General features: G+C 43.9%; 1 protein-coding gene across 7 annotated transcripts in view; it reads left to right on the top strand.

Moving 5' to 3' along the window:
• The window catches only part of LOC111961674 (proto-oncogene tyrosine-protein kinase Src-like), a 38,119-nt gene extending 25,408 nt beyond the window's left edge, over nucleotides 1-12,711 (top strand). For all 7 annotated transcript variants that reach the window (XM_070438926.1, XM_070438885.1, XM_070438859.1 and 4 more), the window contains 2 exons: nucleotides 10,843-10,974; nucleotides 11,368-12,711. In XM_070438926.1, coding sequence (XP_070295027.1) covers nucleotides 10,843-10,974; nucleotides 11,368-11,576 — 341 coding nt within the window. In that variant the 3' untranslated portion in view covers nucleotides 11,577-12,711. The remainder of the gene's footprint in view (nucleotides 1-10,842; nucleotides 10,975-11,367) is intronic.
• The last annotated feature ends 4,576 nt before the right edge of the window (nucleotides 12,712-17,287 follow it).

The raw sequence follows: 17,287 nt of genomic DNA, 5'->3' as shown, positions 1-17,287 counted from the left end.
TAAATGTCATCTAAAATTGTCTCCAGTGACCCAAGTCATAGACTGTTCTCACTGCTACCGCACGGCAAGCGGTACCGGAGCACCAAGTCTAGGTCCAAAAGGCTCCTTAATAGCTTCTACCCCTAAGCCATAAGACTGCTGAACAATTAATAAAATGGCCACATGGACATTACACACACCTGGCATGTGTACGTAGTACACCATCATGCTTTCTGGATACGCGTCTTTTCAGATTCAACAATGATTCTTCTATTGTGGAAGCTACATCACCGCATTCCCTCTTGCTTTTGGTCCTCCTTATCTTTGTAAGTCKCCTTGAATCTGCACCTGTGTGTTTTAAGTTTCTTTCTGAAAATAGTTTTTTTTTTACGAACTACCAGACCAGTAGMTAAAGCAAGGGGCTATAGCAGCGCACAAGTAGCCTGTAGATGCATGTTGGACCGGGCATGCCCTGAGCTAGTGAAGTGAGCGGTATTGGAGCTAAATTGGAGCGGATGAGAAAGCCGACGCTCCAGCTTTTTCGGAAACTGGCTCCACGCTCCAGTCAATTTGGGYACACTCCACTCCAGCTCCACTTCACTCACATWCTCAGACCAATCAGTAGCTCAACATTGGCATTGATTTGGGTCAACTCAACATCCCTAAGATACGGCCACCATCTGAGGTTGTCTTGCGTGTGAATGTTGTCTTTGGTGACAWGGATACTTGGTTGCGCGTAGACGTCTGGCAACTGAAGGAAAGTGTTGCTCTTGAGACCAGCCACTTCTAACCCGGTGACCTTGAGACTGGAGACAGGCTTTTCCTGGTCCATTGTCTTCAGAAGGATCTCCATTTTCTTATCTTTAGCATTTTAGCTGAGTCATCAGTTCCTCAGTGCAAAACGTTGCTTTCCTCCCAGGGTCAAGGAAAGCATATGTTTGCACAATTTGGCTCCCTTTCGAGGGTTTGACYTGAAGTGGTACAATGGCGAGAGCACACTCTTTCCTACCGGCCCTAGTATGACTGCTGACGTTTAAGGGGACCATTACACTTGTCACTAGTGGCTTCTGTAGGAGCCGCCGCCTCAGCCTGCTGGTGGTTTTTCTTTTCCCTTTCAAAGTGCAACAAACKTTGGTGCTTTTGATTACACTGTTGTCAGGTCATGTGCTTCTGACAGTTCTTACTCATACTGTATGTCCCCTTGTGAGACATCCAATGTAGAAGCTTTTGCTTTTGAGAAATTCAACTTTCTTCTASTTTTGGCCTAATGTTTCAACTTCTGACAGAATTCCAATGCATGATCACGGTCACAGAAGATGTAGTTTCTTTAAAGGCACCTGATGTGTTGTCTTGCTTTCTGTCTGTGCTGGAGTTTGATTTCACAGCTTTTTCAGTTACTGCTCCAACTGTGGTGGCAAACCTGCTCTTCCTGCTGGAGGGTTTAACCCTTTGCATTSAGTCTGTGGACTTAAGCTTGGAACCTGACCTTTTGAACTGTGGTGTCTTGAATRTCACCATAGACTGGATCCAATTCCATTCGGGCCTGCTTCTACACAAGCTTCCACCAAGTCTTTAAACTGGGCTTTTCTACTGTGTTGATCCTGAAAATCACACACCTGAACTCCACTTCTCCTGGAGCTTGAATGGCAGTTTTGAGACAATAGCTCTGAGATTGGCTGGATTCTCCAGGACCTCCATGTGTTTTAATGTCCTGCATTGTGTTAGAACAGCCTCTAAAGAATAGTGCACTAAAACGCAATGCCTTCCCATCTTCTGGTGTAATGACTGACCAGCTCAGATCTTTTTCCATTAGGCAGATTTTTATTTGAATTGCCAGTTGAACTCCTGCTGTTTCCTTGCTTCATTGTATCCCATTGCTGGATTCATGTGCAAATGGCTACAAACAAGTTCTCTTGGTTGGCCACTTGTATACTTCTCTAAATAATAAAGCCTGCCTTGCATGTTGTTTGCTTTGCATTCAATATCATGTTGGAAAGCTTTAATKAATGACCTGTAATGAAGTGGGTCACCATCGAACACTGGTATTTCTCTCTTGCAGTAGAGAGTAGAGCTGCTGMTGTTTATCAGAAATTCAGTGATGTCATTCTGTCTTTGGATAGCATTGGTGAGAGCATCTCGGTTGCTAGTATCATTAGCAATGTAGCTGGTAGCATTATCTTAGTGGCTTGTAACATTAGCTTGGTTGCTAGCAGCATTAGCCTGGTTTGAACCTGCACTTTGAGTTGCTTGCACATTAGCACCATCTATGAGTGTTAGTGGCTGCTGCTGTGGCTGCTGTGCTTGTTGGCAGAGGTGGGACCAAGGAATTGTTTTACACAAGTAAGTCTCAAGTCTTAGCACTCAAGTCCCAAGTCAAGACAGGCAAGTACGAGTCAAGTCTYAAGTCAAGACCGCCAAGTATCAATTCAAGTCTCATGTTCTAAACTTTGAGTTTCGAGTCCTTAACAAGTCATAATGTGCTCTTCACCAAATGTAATACCATTTCATATTTAACAAGAGTAATAGTATATACGATTTATGCAAMTCATGAATGCTTTTAAAAAATATATATATTTATTACTTTCCAAATAAACTTTATATTTCCATGGAAATACATGGGTAGCCATGAGAAAGACCCATCAATATGACAACAAAAACCAAATATTGTAGTGCTCTCTCTCTCTCCAAGATTATAACTCTAGACACCCTTAAAATATATAGTATTTAAGACACAGAACGCTCTTATCAGAGCGACTTACAAATTGGTGCATTCACCTTATGATATCCAGTGGAACAACCACTTTTACAATAGTGATCTAACTCTTTTAAGGGGGGGGGGTTAGAAGGATTACCTTTATATACCTAGGTATTCCTTAAAGAGGTGGGTTTCAGGTGTCTCCGGAAGGGGGATTGACTCCGCTGACCCTGGGTCGTGGGAGGTTGTTCCACCCATTGGGCGTGCCAGAGCAGCGAAACAGTTTTTGACTGCGAGGGAAATGTATACTCAGAGGTTAGGGGAGGCGAGCAGCAGCATGAGTGGATGAACGCAGTGCCCTGGTTTGGGTGTAGGCCTGATTCAGAGCCTGAAGGTACGGAGGTGCCGTTCCCCTCACAGCTCCGATAGGCAAGCACCATGGTCTTGTAGGCGGATGCGAGCTTAACTGGAAGCTCAGTGGAGAGAGCGGAAGGAGCGGGTGGACGTGAGAGAACTTGGGAAAGTTGAACACCGACGGGCTGACGGCGTTCTGGATGAGTTGTAGGGGTTTAATGACGCGGAGAGCAGCCAACAGCGCGAGTTGCATAATCCACGACGGAATGACACAAGTGCCTGGATTAGGACCTGCGCCGCTTCCTGCGTGAGCAGGGTCGTACTCCTGGAACGTTGTAGAGCATGAACCCTAACGGAAACGGGTCCACAGCCTTGATGTTAGTTGAGAACGACAGGGTGTTGTCCAGGATCACGCCAAGGTTCTTAGCACTCTGGGAGGAGGACACAATCCTGCCATAAAGTTAATCATTTATTAAAAGGTACATCAAAACAACTGATACTGAACTTCAAGTAGGCCTACAATTTGAACACTGGCCTGAATACAGATCCCAAAGATGGGAGATAGTACCTGAACATGGAGACTGTGTGTGTGTGTGTGTAATGCATAAACAGTTTCATTTTTTTCTCTTATCTCCGGGCCCTATAATGCATTGCATTTGCAAAAGACCAAATTCGATGAAAGTCTGTCAGTCATTTGTGCACGATGAGGCCGCAGTATGATGCCTCCATGGCTGAAGACACGCTCCACCGGAKCACTGGAGGCAGGCACTGCCAAGACCCTGATGGCCACTCGGGACAGTGAAGGAAGAGCCTTCCTGTTCATTGCTCAGAACAAGAGGGCATTCTGTCCTTCGCATATGTCAAGGTAGTGACTTAGCTGTATCGCTGGAGTGGTCCCAACAGCTTTCTTCTGCCTCTTACACTATGCAGCAAACAGCCCTTCTTCTTGTCMAAGACTATGGTCCTCTCGCTCTTCCTCATCAACAAGAGGCACAGCTTGCTCAGTCCCTGTAGCTTCTTGCAGAATCAGTTCTGGCAAAACATGTAAAAGCATAGCAGAAACAAAAAGGCCGGTATTAGAGTRTTGGTGATGCAGTCTGTTAAACTGAAAAAGTATTATTGTTGCAGTCAATTGGATTAAATTATGAGAAAACGTTACATTAAACTCAATAATATTTACCTTTAACTCTTTGTGCCACCTCCTCCTTGACCTCCTCCTTGACCAGCACATGGTGCTCCACCCACATCAGAGAAAAATCCGGATCCAAGTCAGCTGCTTTGAGGTAGACTGGATCTGAAAAGGAGGCAGTGATTCCATCTTGTGTCCTGGCCATTTTCACATTGATGAAGATTCCAATAAATCTTTTGTTCAGGGATGCCTGGAGACTTCTGACCAGGCCGCTCAGGAAATGGACTTGAGGCATCCACTGCTCCGGGTGGTGATTCAGGGACAGAACTGAGGGAACAACAGAGCTGATTGTGACTATCTTCTCCCCCTGTGTCATATCTGTTGCTTCTCCAAATGGCTTCAGGATGTCCACCAACTCCTTCAACTTATTCCACTCCCGTACTGTGAACAACAACTCCTTGTGCCCAGCCTTTATGACAGCAGCAGGGATGCCTCTTTCCCCAAATTCAGCCTCAAACACCTCTTTGAATGTTGTGCTTGTATGTAGCAGTGAGCTGGAGAGTGTGGGCAAAACACTGCAAGCGCTGTTTTTTTGCAATAGCAGCATCCACTGTTTGCTGGTCTTCCAGGGTTAGGTCATTCCAGAGCTCTGGGTCATCAAGGTGATCTTCGTCATGTACTTCATCTTCTTGTTCAATGGGGAAGCACACGGTGAATGGTTTTCTCATGTTGGTAGCATTATCACTGATGATATAGTCCAATTTATCTTTAATGCTGTACTCACCACATATGGCCTCAAATTGCTCACACTTGAGTCTTTCGGCCGTGTGTGGGCGTTTGAAGCGGTCACAGGCCAAGAGGATTGGACTTGAGCTGTATCCTCTCTCCATCTTTCTCCATGCAGTGCACAGTGACACCAAAGAATCCCCTCATCGTTCGGTCGGACCAAATGTCCACTGTGACTGAAACATGGTCTGTGTTGATCAACTGAGTTTTCAGTTATGAACGTCTCTCTGTACCGTGGTTCTCTACTTTTGATGTCTATGTTCTGCGACACACTGGGCTGTACTTACACACTGGGCTGTACTTACACACTGGGCTGTACTTACACACTGGGCTGTACTTACACACTGGGCTGTACTTCCTGTCAACCACTGACAGGAAGTGACAAACTCTTGTTTTCCACAATAGACAGAGGCAAGTTGCAATTGATAACCAGGTCGGACAGTATTGCATTGTTGATAGCTTTCTGCTGTGGATGATTCATGCTGTACTGCCCTACACGGGTCTCCATGAACTGTGAGATTGGAGACTGTTGTGGTTCACTTGTGACACTTTTGTTCATCTGGTATTGTTCAAATCTGTAAGCATATAAAAAAAAAAAAATTTTGCGGGGCAGTAGCACAATCTTGCCTGGTCTCAATCTTGGGTGCAATGATCACGTTCCTGGCTGACTGTGTGGAGGCTCATTGATTTAACGTTATGTTAGCCTACATGCTATACTAGCAAAGCTATATATAGCTGTCGGCTATATTAGCCACGACTTACCGTTCTTTGTGCAGCTTCAAATGTCGAACAAAGTTGGAAGTTGTTGCGCCTCCATCTGTAATTTTCTTCCCACACGTTTTGCAAGTTGCAATACATTTTTTGTTGACTTCAGTGTAGTCTGTATATCCGAAAATGATCATTTTGGGTATCATCTTTCCAGTTGCTCAATCTGAATTCACCCGCCGACGTTCCTTTTCTCTGCTGGCACAATTTGATTGGCTGCTGTCCGATTCAAACTTTAATCCGTTAAATGAAGAGTTGATGCGCTGCACACCTTTTTTTAATAGCATCATTTTTTATATTTGGGCTTGGGGAGAGTATCAAGTCAGGTCGAGTCATAAGGCTCAAGTCCAAGTCAAGTCACGAGTCATTGGTGTTAAAGTCGAGTTGCAAGTCATCATATTTGTGACTCGAGTCTGACTCGAGTCCAAGTCATGTGACTCGAGTCCACACCTCTGCTTGTTGGTCTTCCTGTTTGGGTCCTGTACCCACCTGGACTTACTTGCCGCACACAAACACAAATACATTCAAGTTACACACACATCACAATTGCTGCTACCAGACTCAGTAGGAGTAGTAAACAGTAAACCCTGTGATGTTGGTGCAGGATTTTGTGCCATCATTTGTATGTACGCCTCAGAGGTATTTTGGTCAAGTTCGGTCCAGTTTCTTTTGTCACCCATTGAGTTTTCTCCATACAGTCGCCGGAATGCCTCATAGGCTTTGTGGTAAGCTTCAGTCCAGTCTCTTTTACTGCCACCCACTTAACTCCTTGTTTGTGCAACAGAGGATTTTTCACAGTATTTTAAAACTTACATTTTGGCAGCGGATGCATCAAATCAAATCAAAGTTTATTTGTCACGTGCGCCGAATACAACGGGTGTAGTAGACCTTACAGTGAAATGCTTACTTACAGGCTCTAACCAATATGCAAAAAAGGTATTGGGTGAACAAKAGGTAAATAAAGAAATAAAACAACAGTATAAAGACACGCTATATACAGTAGCGAGGCTATAAAAGTAGCGAGGCTACATACAGACACTGGTTAGTCAGGCTGATTGAGGTAGTATGTACATGTAGATATGGTTAAAGTGACTATGCATATATGATGAATAGAGAGTAGCAGTAGCATAAAAGAGGGTTTGACGGGTGGTGGGTGTTGGGACACAATGCAGATAGCCCGGTTAGCCAATGTGCGGGAGCACTGGTTGGTTAGCCCAAATGAGGTAGTATGTACATGAATGTATAGTTAAAGTGAGTATGCATATATGATAAACAGAGAGTAGCAGCATCGTAAAAAGAGGGGTTGGGGGGGCACACAATGCAAATAGTCCGGGTAGCCATTTGATTACCTGTTCAGGAGTCTTATTGCCCTCTTCACGACTGTCTTGGTGTGTTTGGACCATTCTAGTTTGTTGTTCATGTGGACACCAAGGAACTTGAAGCTCTCAACCTGCTCCACTTACAGCCCCGTCGATGAGAATGGGGGCCTGCTCGGTCCTCCTTTTCCTGTAGTCCACAATCATCTCCTGAGCCACAATCACCAATCTCCACAATCAAGCTGAGCTGCGGCCAGCTCAGCTTCCATTTCCACCAATTCCTTTTTTGCCTTGTTGTGTTTCTTCCATATAAAGGGCATGTTTGTTTTCCAAAACTGCAGCTTAAGCTTTCAGAGCAGCGTGCTCAGCCTGTGCTTTCATTCTAGCACTGGATGCCCTTGACGTTGAGGTGGATGCGTCTGACTTTTTTGATACAGCAGATACTGTCATGTGGACCAATGGCAAACAAAAGTTCCAATATTCCAGGTAAATGGAAAAAGATCAAGATAAAAAATGTATGCCAACCCGGTTTCCCAAACACCAGTATATGGCCATCTGGGCGGGCCCACCTGTACCACCAACTAATTGAGGCTAGAGGGCGTAGTTGACCTATTTCTAATTCAAATCATAGGACCATAATAAGAGACCCCATAACCAAATAATGCATACACCATACCTGTATATAGAAATTAAATATGATATTCTAAATGAGCAATATCATCAAATAAACAAATATTTTGAAAAATGAAAAATAATGACAAGATTAACTGGCTCCAACACTACTGAACACTTGAACTGGAATGACCACCTGGACTTACTTGCCACACACACACTCACGCACACACACACATGCACACACAAATACATTCAAGTTACACACATCACAATTGCTTATTTACTATTACTAATACTGCTCAATTTAAAACACTCGCCAATCCCCCCTTTCTCTGTTAAATGTGTAAATATTGTACTATAAATTGTGCCTTCCTGTATTATACTAACATGTTTATTATTTTCTACTGAGCCATTTACTTCGTTCGTATTCTGATCTTTTATTATTGTTGCATTGTTGCATTGTCGAGAAARAACTTGAAACAATGAAACTCTGCATGTTGTCTTGCCTGACTCACGCCTCTCCCTTGAGATTAATGATCTAGCCTAGGTTACCCCTGCTTCAGGCCTAATACCTACGGCTGTTGCCCTTCCAGCCCAGTTCCGATCCCAGCAACCCGCTGATACCAGTCACAGCTGGAGTGGGAGAAACCTTTTTTTAAATTWAAAACCACTCAGTGGGGCGTCCAGCTCTGAGGTAGGGCGACCCGTAGTTTGTCAGGCTCTCCTAAGGCTATAAGACCAGGGGAAATGGAGTGGTGAGTATGCTTTCTCCTCTCAACAACTTATCATTTAATAAATACCTTAGTTTTACACCCACGGGTGCGCGTCAAAAACCCTTCACCCGTGGACCTGRAGTTATGCACTGTAATGGGACCTAGTGTCCCACGAGACGAACAAGATATAATCATCGTGTCTTGCCTTAGACTAACGTCCTAAGACATTTCTCATACACACCCCAAGCATGGGGCCCACACCGGTAACAAAGGGAGGAAACTCTCTGGTCTATTTCGGTCAGTGGCCTTTCAAGAGGAAACGCACCGCATGTGTTTTTTCAAGCAAAGCCCTTTACAGAGAGTCTACTTATCCTATGGATATCTTAGCTCCCAACCTTGAGGAAACCCAATCCTGTTCCTCCTAAAGGAAAATACAAATTATATGGTCCTTTCCCTGTGGGTTAAAAGCAGAGGCTCCTTTCCCAACAGCTAAAAACAGCAATTAAAGCTAAAGCTAAAGTAAAAAAAATGCCCCAAAAAGAGAGAGGTGTTCTAGAAAAAGGCTCTGCAGAAAAAGCAAAAATGCTGCCTCTATCTTCRGTGATGATGTTTTGGACAGACTGGGGGCTGCCTGCCTCCTCCTTCCTCTGCTGGCTGCGATGTCTCTCAGCTCTCTCCCTCCTGTTCCTCTTCCCGTCCTGTTGACTCTCCATCTTCTTGGACTCCTGCTCTCTCCATCCCAGAACCTGTTGTAGCTCTGCGGGCGTGAGAGTTACATCCATCCCATGGTTCACGACAATGTTCCTTTTTAACCTGTCTCTCCACTCAGGGGAGTTTCCCAGTGCTTGGAAGGCAGCCACGGTGCATCCTTTATTTAAAGGGGGAGATCAAGCTGATCCTAACTGTTATAGGCCAATTTCTATCTTGCCCTGTTAATCAAGTTTTGAAAAACGTGTCAATAATCAACTGATTGGCTTTCTTTTGATGTCTATAGTATTCTCTCTGGTATGCAATCTGCTTTCCACTCAGGTTATGGATTTGTCACTGCAACCTTAAAGGTCCTACATTATTTCACCACTGCACTTTTATTATTGTTGCATTGTTGCATTGTCGAGAAAGAGCAATGTTGTGCTGCTGTTTTTTTTGACTTGGACAAATCTTTTGATACGGTAGACCATTCCATTCTTGTGGGTCGGCTAAGGAGTATTGGTGTCTCTGAGGGGACTTTGGCCTGGTTTGCTAACTACCTATCTCAGAGTCCAATGTGTAAAGTCAGCACATCCGCTGTSTCAGCCACTATCTGTCAGCAAGGGAGTACCCTAAGACTCGATTCTAAGCCCCACGCTCTTCGCAATTTACATCAACAACATAACTCAGGCAGTAGGAAGCTCTCTCATCCATTTATATGCAGATGATAGTCTTATACTCTGCTGGCCCCACCCCGGATTTTGTGTTAAACRCTCTACAAAAAAGCTTTGTTAGTGTCCAGCAAGCTTTCTCTGCCCTTAACCTTGTTCTGAACACCTCCAAAACACAAGCTGCAGGCTAAGGTTAAATCTAGACTTTGTTTCCTTTATCTTTTGTAATCGCTTGTCTTTCACCCCTGGCTGCCAAACTAACCCTGATCCCAGGCTGTATCACAACTGGCCGTGATCGKGAGTCCCATAGGGCGGTGCACAATTGGCCCAGTGTCGTCCTTGTTAGGGTTTGGCCGGTGTAGGCTGTCATTGTAAAACACACATCCCTGGGTTGCTCCTCTTTTCAGTTTGCTGCAGCTAGTGACTGGAACGAGCTGCAAAAAACACTCAAACTGCACAGTTTTATCTCCATCTAACTGACACTTGTGGCTGCTTCGTGTGATCTATTGTTGTCTATATTTTTGCACTTCATGCTATTGTCTGTGCCTAACAGTGTTTGTACCATGTTTGTGCTGCTGTCATGTTGTGCTGCTGTCATGTTGTGTTGCGGCCATGTTGTCTTCGGTCTCACTTTATGTAGTGTTGTGGTGTCTCTTGTCCTAAAGTTTGTTTTGTTATTTTTAATACCAGCCCCTATCCCCCACAGGAGGCCTTTTTCCTCTTGGTAGGCCGTCATTGTAAATAAGAATGTGTTATTAATTGACTTGCCTGAAACATTAAAATACTAAACCTGGTTTTGGAGGGCCCTGTTTAACCTGGTTTTCATTCCAACTGGTCTCTTGATGACTCACTCTGTGACTTCGGTGGTTGTAATGAAGGGGCTAAATAACATACAGTGAAAGGAAAAATGTATATCGCATCCAGACAACTGGAAATGAGCAAAATACAACGACAAAAGTTAAGTCACGTTTTCCATTTCAGCAGACTGTAGAGGCTTAACTCTAGCCTTGTTTTAGGAAAAAGTACTTTTATTGATTTCTTTGAGTTAAAAGCACTGACATTTTGGCTACCGTAGTCAAAGGTACATTGATAAAAGACCATGAGTCATCATTCCAAATTTTTGTTTCCCCAGGAGCCAAGTTCCCCATTAAGTGGACGGCGCCAGAGGCTGCCCTCTACGGCCGCTTCACCATCAAATCAGATGTTTGGTCATTTGGGGTCCTGCTCACTGAACTCGCCACCAAAGGCAGAGTACCATATCCAGGTACCATTTACTTTCCTTTATGAAACAATTCTAAAGGTAGTCCCACACTCTATAGGTATAAAACACCAATATTTCGACACACAATGCCTTCTTCAGGGTTCCATAGACTTTGACTAAACAATAGCCCAAGATTAGCCTTTACATACAATTGCACTGAGAAGTGAACGGAAAGGGCAGGGTTTGTATGTTCCGTGTGCTTATTATAGTATTCATAAAGGAGGGGTTTGCATTGAAAATATATTGTTTTGAGCTATAATTCCCCCCAAAAAATTGGCAAGTGGCAGATTCAGAATATGCCATAGAAAAGTTGTACAAATGGCTCTTTAAAAAATTCAGAAAATCTTGATAGACAAATGCGGTCTCCCCTCTTCCCCCCCCAACCCCTCCCTTCAGGCATGGTGAACCGGGAGGTGCTGGAGCAGGTGGAGCGCGGATACCGGATGCCCTGTCCCGGGGAGTGCCCAAGCTCAATGCACGAGCTCATGCTCACCTGCTGGAGGAAGGATGCCGAGGAGAGGCCCACCTTCGAGTACCTCCAGGGCTTCCTGGAAGATTACTTTACCTCCACCGAGCCCCAGTACCAGCCTGGGGAGAACCTATAGGTCTCAGGGACATCGGTCCCGCCACGGGACCACATGGGTGGACTTGCCCACCCCTGCTCACTTTAAACACTGATCAAGGGATGGTTTTGCATTATTTCCTCCCTGTAATGGACAATGGTTAAGGATGGTTTAGGATTGGGGAGAGAGGATGAGCTGATCCTAGATCTTTGGTTATGAGTGGCTTCTAACATGGAGCTTTTGGGGGAAGTGGGAAGCGTTGGTAATAACTGATCCCGAGACAGTTTTTGTGGGGACAGTCGTAGTGTTTGAGTGAAAGGTGCTGATCCCAGATATGTGGGGGAAAGGTGTTGAGCAGCTGTAGTGTCCTAAGGAGAAGAGTGCATTTGCCCCTTAATTTAGCATTTTCTCCACTAATAGTTAAGGTTAGGATTGGGGGAGAGGAAGCTCATCCTAAATCTGTAGCTAGGGGAAACTTCACCGCGGAGAATCCAAAGGGAGGACGGAGGATAATGAGATGGCCATTGTTTTGACCCTCCCTCTCTGTCCTAGTACCTTTCTTCTCAAAGGCTCTGTCCGGATGCCTTCACACTTCTCCCAGAGTGTGCACTACCTGTCAAGCATTGGCTAGACTAGAKGAAGTCTCCCCCATTGTTGAAATCTGTGAGTTTGGAGAATCTAGATGCAGCCATAGCGACCACAGCATCTGACCTCTCCACCTCCTCTTTTTGCAGAGCACTGCCAACGTGGCATAGGTGCCATCTGTCTATTGTCCCTCTCTCTTGTGGTGAGCCAAAATGGCACCCTATTCCTTATACAGTGCACTACTCTTGATCAGAGCCCTATAGACCTCGTCAAAAGTAGTACACTAGGGCTCTGGTACACTAGTACACTAGTAGGGAATACGGTGCCATTTAGGACTCAGCCTCTGTGTTGTGTGTGTTTCGCTCTGTCTGTCCCTCTACTCGTTGTTTATCTATCTCTCTCTCTCTTCCCATTTCCTCCTCTCTATATCTCTCCAGTATTCTCAAGTGCTGCTTACTCCAGGTCATCAGGTGTCTCCAAAACAAATGTCAAACATTTTTTAAAGGTTTTCCTTTGTTTGTCTTCTTTTTTTTTTTTTTTTACGGATGCACTTTCTTCCTGTGTCCATGTCAATAAAACTGTAAATTGTAAAGCTCCAGACAGTTTCACGCGAAACCATTTGGAAGACAGCTTTATATTATACCCATAGAGTGACGTCAGAGGATACTCCGCGTGTTAATACAGACTCACTCTAGTAAAATGGACACATTGTCCCTGCCTGTTTCAGTCCGTTTTATTCTGTTTGGTACCTATTGAACACAGCCCTGTGTTTTGGTGCAATCACTCTGAGATTATTGGGGCTCAGTTGTACAATCATTTGGACCCAAAACTTTATTCTTAATGCATTTCCTATTAGGGGTTTATGGGAAATGAACAATACATTTATGATAAAACATGAAAATTAGTAAAGCTTTGAGCCAATCGGATATGAAGGATAGCATTCATGCACAATTAGTTAAATCTTTGTGAACCAAATCTGGCACTACAATCTTTGCATGTCTTAATCCCTTACAAATCTTAACATTACAACAATCCTTTATAGGCAATCTTCATTCATTACTACAATCTTTCATAGGCAAAACGACGGGTGGTGAATTTAAACACTTTCACACTATTGTGCTGACCCAAACTGTACCTGCTTCTAACTGTACTGTGCTGGCTTTTGATATTTTCTTTTCACATTGTCCTTTCCAGCACGCTTCCAGTCACTATGGTGGAGTGTAACCAGTCCAGCGCAGTACTGTCAGGTGATGGTCATGGGTTAGGTTTAAAGGTAGACTCAGTAGTGGGTCAATTTAAGGGTTGGGGAGTAACTGATTACATGTTATCAGTTACGGGTTTTATGTAGCAACATTTTTGTAATCAGATTAGATACTTTTGAAAAACTAGATGATTACTTCGGAATACTTTTAAATTCAGAAAGGATGTTTGTGAAAAAAATCACATTGACATTCAATTCAGCATTGAAAAAAGCGCAGGTTTAAGTTTGTTCCATCTGACTGAGTCTGACCACAAGCCAGAGTCCACTATGATGACACACCAAAGCATTTTGGTGGATCCTTTAGTTTCTTTCTAATGGCTCTTAAAGTAATCAGATTACATTACTGAGTTTGGGGTAATCCAAAAGTTACGTTACTGAATTTATAATTTTTGGACAGGTAACTAAAACTAAAAAATAAGTGTCCCTTTTTCAGACTGTGTCTTTCAAAGATAATTAGTAAACAATCAAAATACTTCACAAATCTTCATTGCAAAGGGTTTAAACACTGTTTCCCATGCTTGTTCAATAAACAATTAATGAACATGTACCTGTGGAACGGTCGTTAAGACACTAAACAGCTTACAGACGGTAGGCAATTAAGGTCACAGTTATGAGAACTTCGGACACGAAAGAGGCCTTCTACTGACTCTGAAAAAACACCAAGAAAGATGCCCAGGGTCCCTGCCTCACTCTATGTGAACGTGGGAGGGCCCCCCCTTTTAAAAAAGGCGGCTTCCCAAGAAGAAGTGCTGCATAGGAGGCATGAAGGACTGCAGAATGTGGTTCTCTTTATGGGCAATGGGATAGATGTTCCATAACGTGAGATGCCTAAGACAGCGCTACAGGGAGACAGGGCGGACAGCTGATCGTCCTCGCAGTGGCAGACCACGTGTAACAAACACCTGCACAGGATCGGTACATCCGAACATCACACCTGYGGGACAGGTAGAGGATGGCAACAACCACTGCCCGAGTTACACCAGGAACACACAATCCCTCCATCAGTGCTCAGACTTTCTGCAATAGAATGAGAGAGGCTGGACTGAGGGCTTGTAGGCCTGTTGTAAGGCAGGTCCCCACCAGACATCACCGGCAACAACGTCGCCTATTGGCATAAACCCACCGTTGCTGGACCAGACAGAACTGGCAAAAAGTGCTCTTCACTGACGAGTCGCGGTTTTGTCTCACCAGAGGCGTTGGTCGGATTAGCGTTTATCGTCGACGGAATGAGCGTTACACCGAGGCCTGTACTCTGGAGTGAGATCGATTTGGAGGTGGAGGGTCCGTCATGGTCTGGGGCGGTGTGTCACAGCATCATCGGACTGAGCTTGTTGTCATTGCAGGCAATCTCAACGCTGTGCGTTACAGGGAAGACATCCTCCTCCCTCATGTAGTACCCTTCCTGCAGGCTCATCCTGACATGACCCTCCAGCATGACAATGCCACCACGCACAGAACAAGCAGTATGACTGATTTCCTGCAAGACAGGAATGGCAGTGTTCTGCCATGGCCAGCGAAGAGCTCGGTCGGATCTCAATCCCATTGAGCACGTCTGGGACCTGTTGGATTGGAGGGTGAGGGCTAGGACCATTCCCCCCAGCAATGTCCGTGAACTTGCAGGTGCCTTGGTGGAAGAGTTGGGTAACATCTCACAGCAAGAACTGGCAAATCTGGTGCAGTCCATGAGTAGGAGAGGCACTGCAGTACTTAATGCAGCTGGTGGCAACACCAGATACTGACTGTAACTTTTGAATTTGACCCCCCCTTGGTCAGGGGCACATTATTCTATTTCTGTTAGTCACATGTCTGTGGAACTTGTTCAGTCTGATGTTGAATCTTGTTATGTTCATACAAATATTTACACGTTAAGTTTGCTGAAAATAAACACAGTTGACAGTGAGAGGACGTTTTTTTTTTTTTGCTGAGTTTAGTAACTGTAAGGATTACATTTAGAAAACAACCTACCCAACCATGGCCAATTTCCGCAAAAACATGGAGCATTGAAGCTTGAGGCTAAACTTCTCAGCTGTTTTGRTCCARTAGCTACCATGTAGCAGTGTGAAGCGCACCTGTGCACATGCGCAGATACTCTGTGTGACTGTGTGAAAGCAAAGTCTTGCATCTTGCTCATCTCAATGGGTACGTTCGAGCAGATAATTTTTGTCAAGTTGGTGACTATCGTTGGTCACCGCCTTTCAAGGTGTGTTCAATTCTGGGCATACGAATGTTACTACATCTCGACTTCATGAACTTTACAAAAATCATGTGATCAAAGGTCATGAAGTTCTGACTGCAGTCTAGTACAAGTTTCATCCTGCAGCCATCACCTGCATTGTGGGCGGCTATATTGTTAACCAATCACTAGAGTGTTTTTGTTTGATCCACGCGAACGTCACCAAAGACATGACTGAAACAGGAACCAATTTGTAGTGATTTACAGTGGGGCCTGAAATTATTAACACCCTTGAAGTTGATGAGAAAAAATGACTGCATTAAATAAATAATTCAAATACTGAGCTTTATTGTATGCAACAACAACAACAAAAGGGATACTGTATTTATACTTATACAATTGCTCAGAGAAAGATTTAGTTTAACAAGTAATAACCMAAAATCTTWAAAAAGGTAGGGGTCAAAATGATTGACACCCATTTTCAATACATTTCAATGCCCCACCTTGCAACGATAATGCCTCTGAGCCTTTTYCTAAAATGTTTTATGAGTTGGAGAACAGATAAGGAGGGATCTTAGACCATTTGATCTTACACCATTCCTCCATACAKAATTCTATTTAATGCCCTCTTCAATTCAAACCACAGGTTTTCAATGGGTTTCATGTCTGGAGACTTTACATATACATTTTAGTCATTTAGCAGATGCTCTTGTCCAATGTGACTTACAGGAATAATTAGGGTTAAGTGCCTTGCTCAAGGGCACATCAACATATTTTTCACCTAGTCGGCTCAGGGATTCGAACCAACGACCTTTCGGTTACTGGYCCAATGCTCTTAACCGCTACCTGCCGCATGGTGTTATTGTCTCGTGGATACCATGTTTATGTCTCTGCAGTCAGAGACATAAAAATGGAAGTAGATAAAGGGCCTCATTGCCAAAATYTTGAAATGTCCCTTTRWYAAAGGCCCCAGGGCCAGTGGAAGCAAAATAGYCCCGTAATATCAAAGATCCTCCACCATGTTTTACAGTAGGTATGGGGTTCTTTTCTGCTCCTGCATTCTAATTTTGACGCCAAACCCACCWCTGGTATGTRTGGCCAAAGAGCTTTATTGTCATGTCAATTGAAGAGGGCAGTCCATTGGCAAGGATATAAAGGAAGGATATAAACTAATATCACTTCAACTTCTTGAAGGGGGCATACATTCAAATTTTTGCTCATTATCAAAGGTGCCAATAATTTTGGAACCACTGTATGTTATATTTGAGGCTCTCACTAATTGATTGTACAATGTGTACACACATAATATTATAATTGTATAGTTTGTCAGTGTSTGATATGGGGGTTAGATACATGTTTATTYCGACATAAAGAAAAGCTTTTATAATCAATGGCAACACTGCCATGTTGATTTGAGCCTTGCTTTTGGAAAACCACATTAGTGTCTGACTTTAGGCTGTCGCAGATGCATCTCCCCCGACTTCACTCRTTAACCTTCGTCTACAATAGGTTGCTTTAGACTTACCACTCAAACGCACCCAATATCTGCGGTGCTGCTCATGGCAATGTCATCTTGCTGAGTCTACCTTTTAAATTATCATTTAAATGTGACCTGCGATTTTCAGAAGCTTGAAAACCCCATCAGAAAAAAAAGCTTGAAAACCCCATTAACTTTTTGCCCCCCCCAAAAAACTAAAATTGAACAACAATCATTATGGATTTTATTTGAGTTTG

Source organism: Salvelinus sp. IW2-2015, linkage group LG1, assembly GCF_002910315.2.
Source record: "Salvelinus sp. IW2-2015 linkage group LG1, ASM291031v2, whole genome shotgun sequence".
Classification (NCBI taxonomy): domain Eukaryota; kingdom Metazoa; phylum Chordata; class Actinopteri; order Salmoniformes; family Salmonidae; genus Salvelinus; species Salvelinus sp. IW2-2015.
The sequence above is the reverse complement of the archived record's forward strand: the minus strand, read 5'-3'. Positions and strand labels throughout refer to the sequence as shown.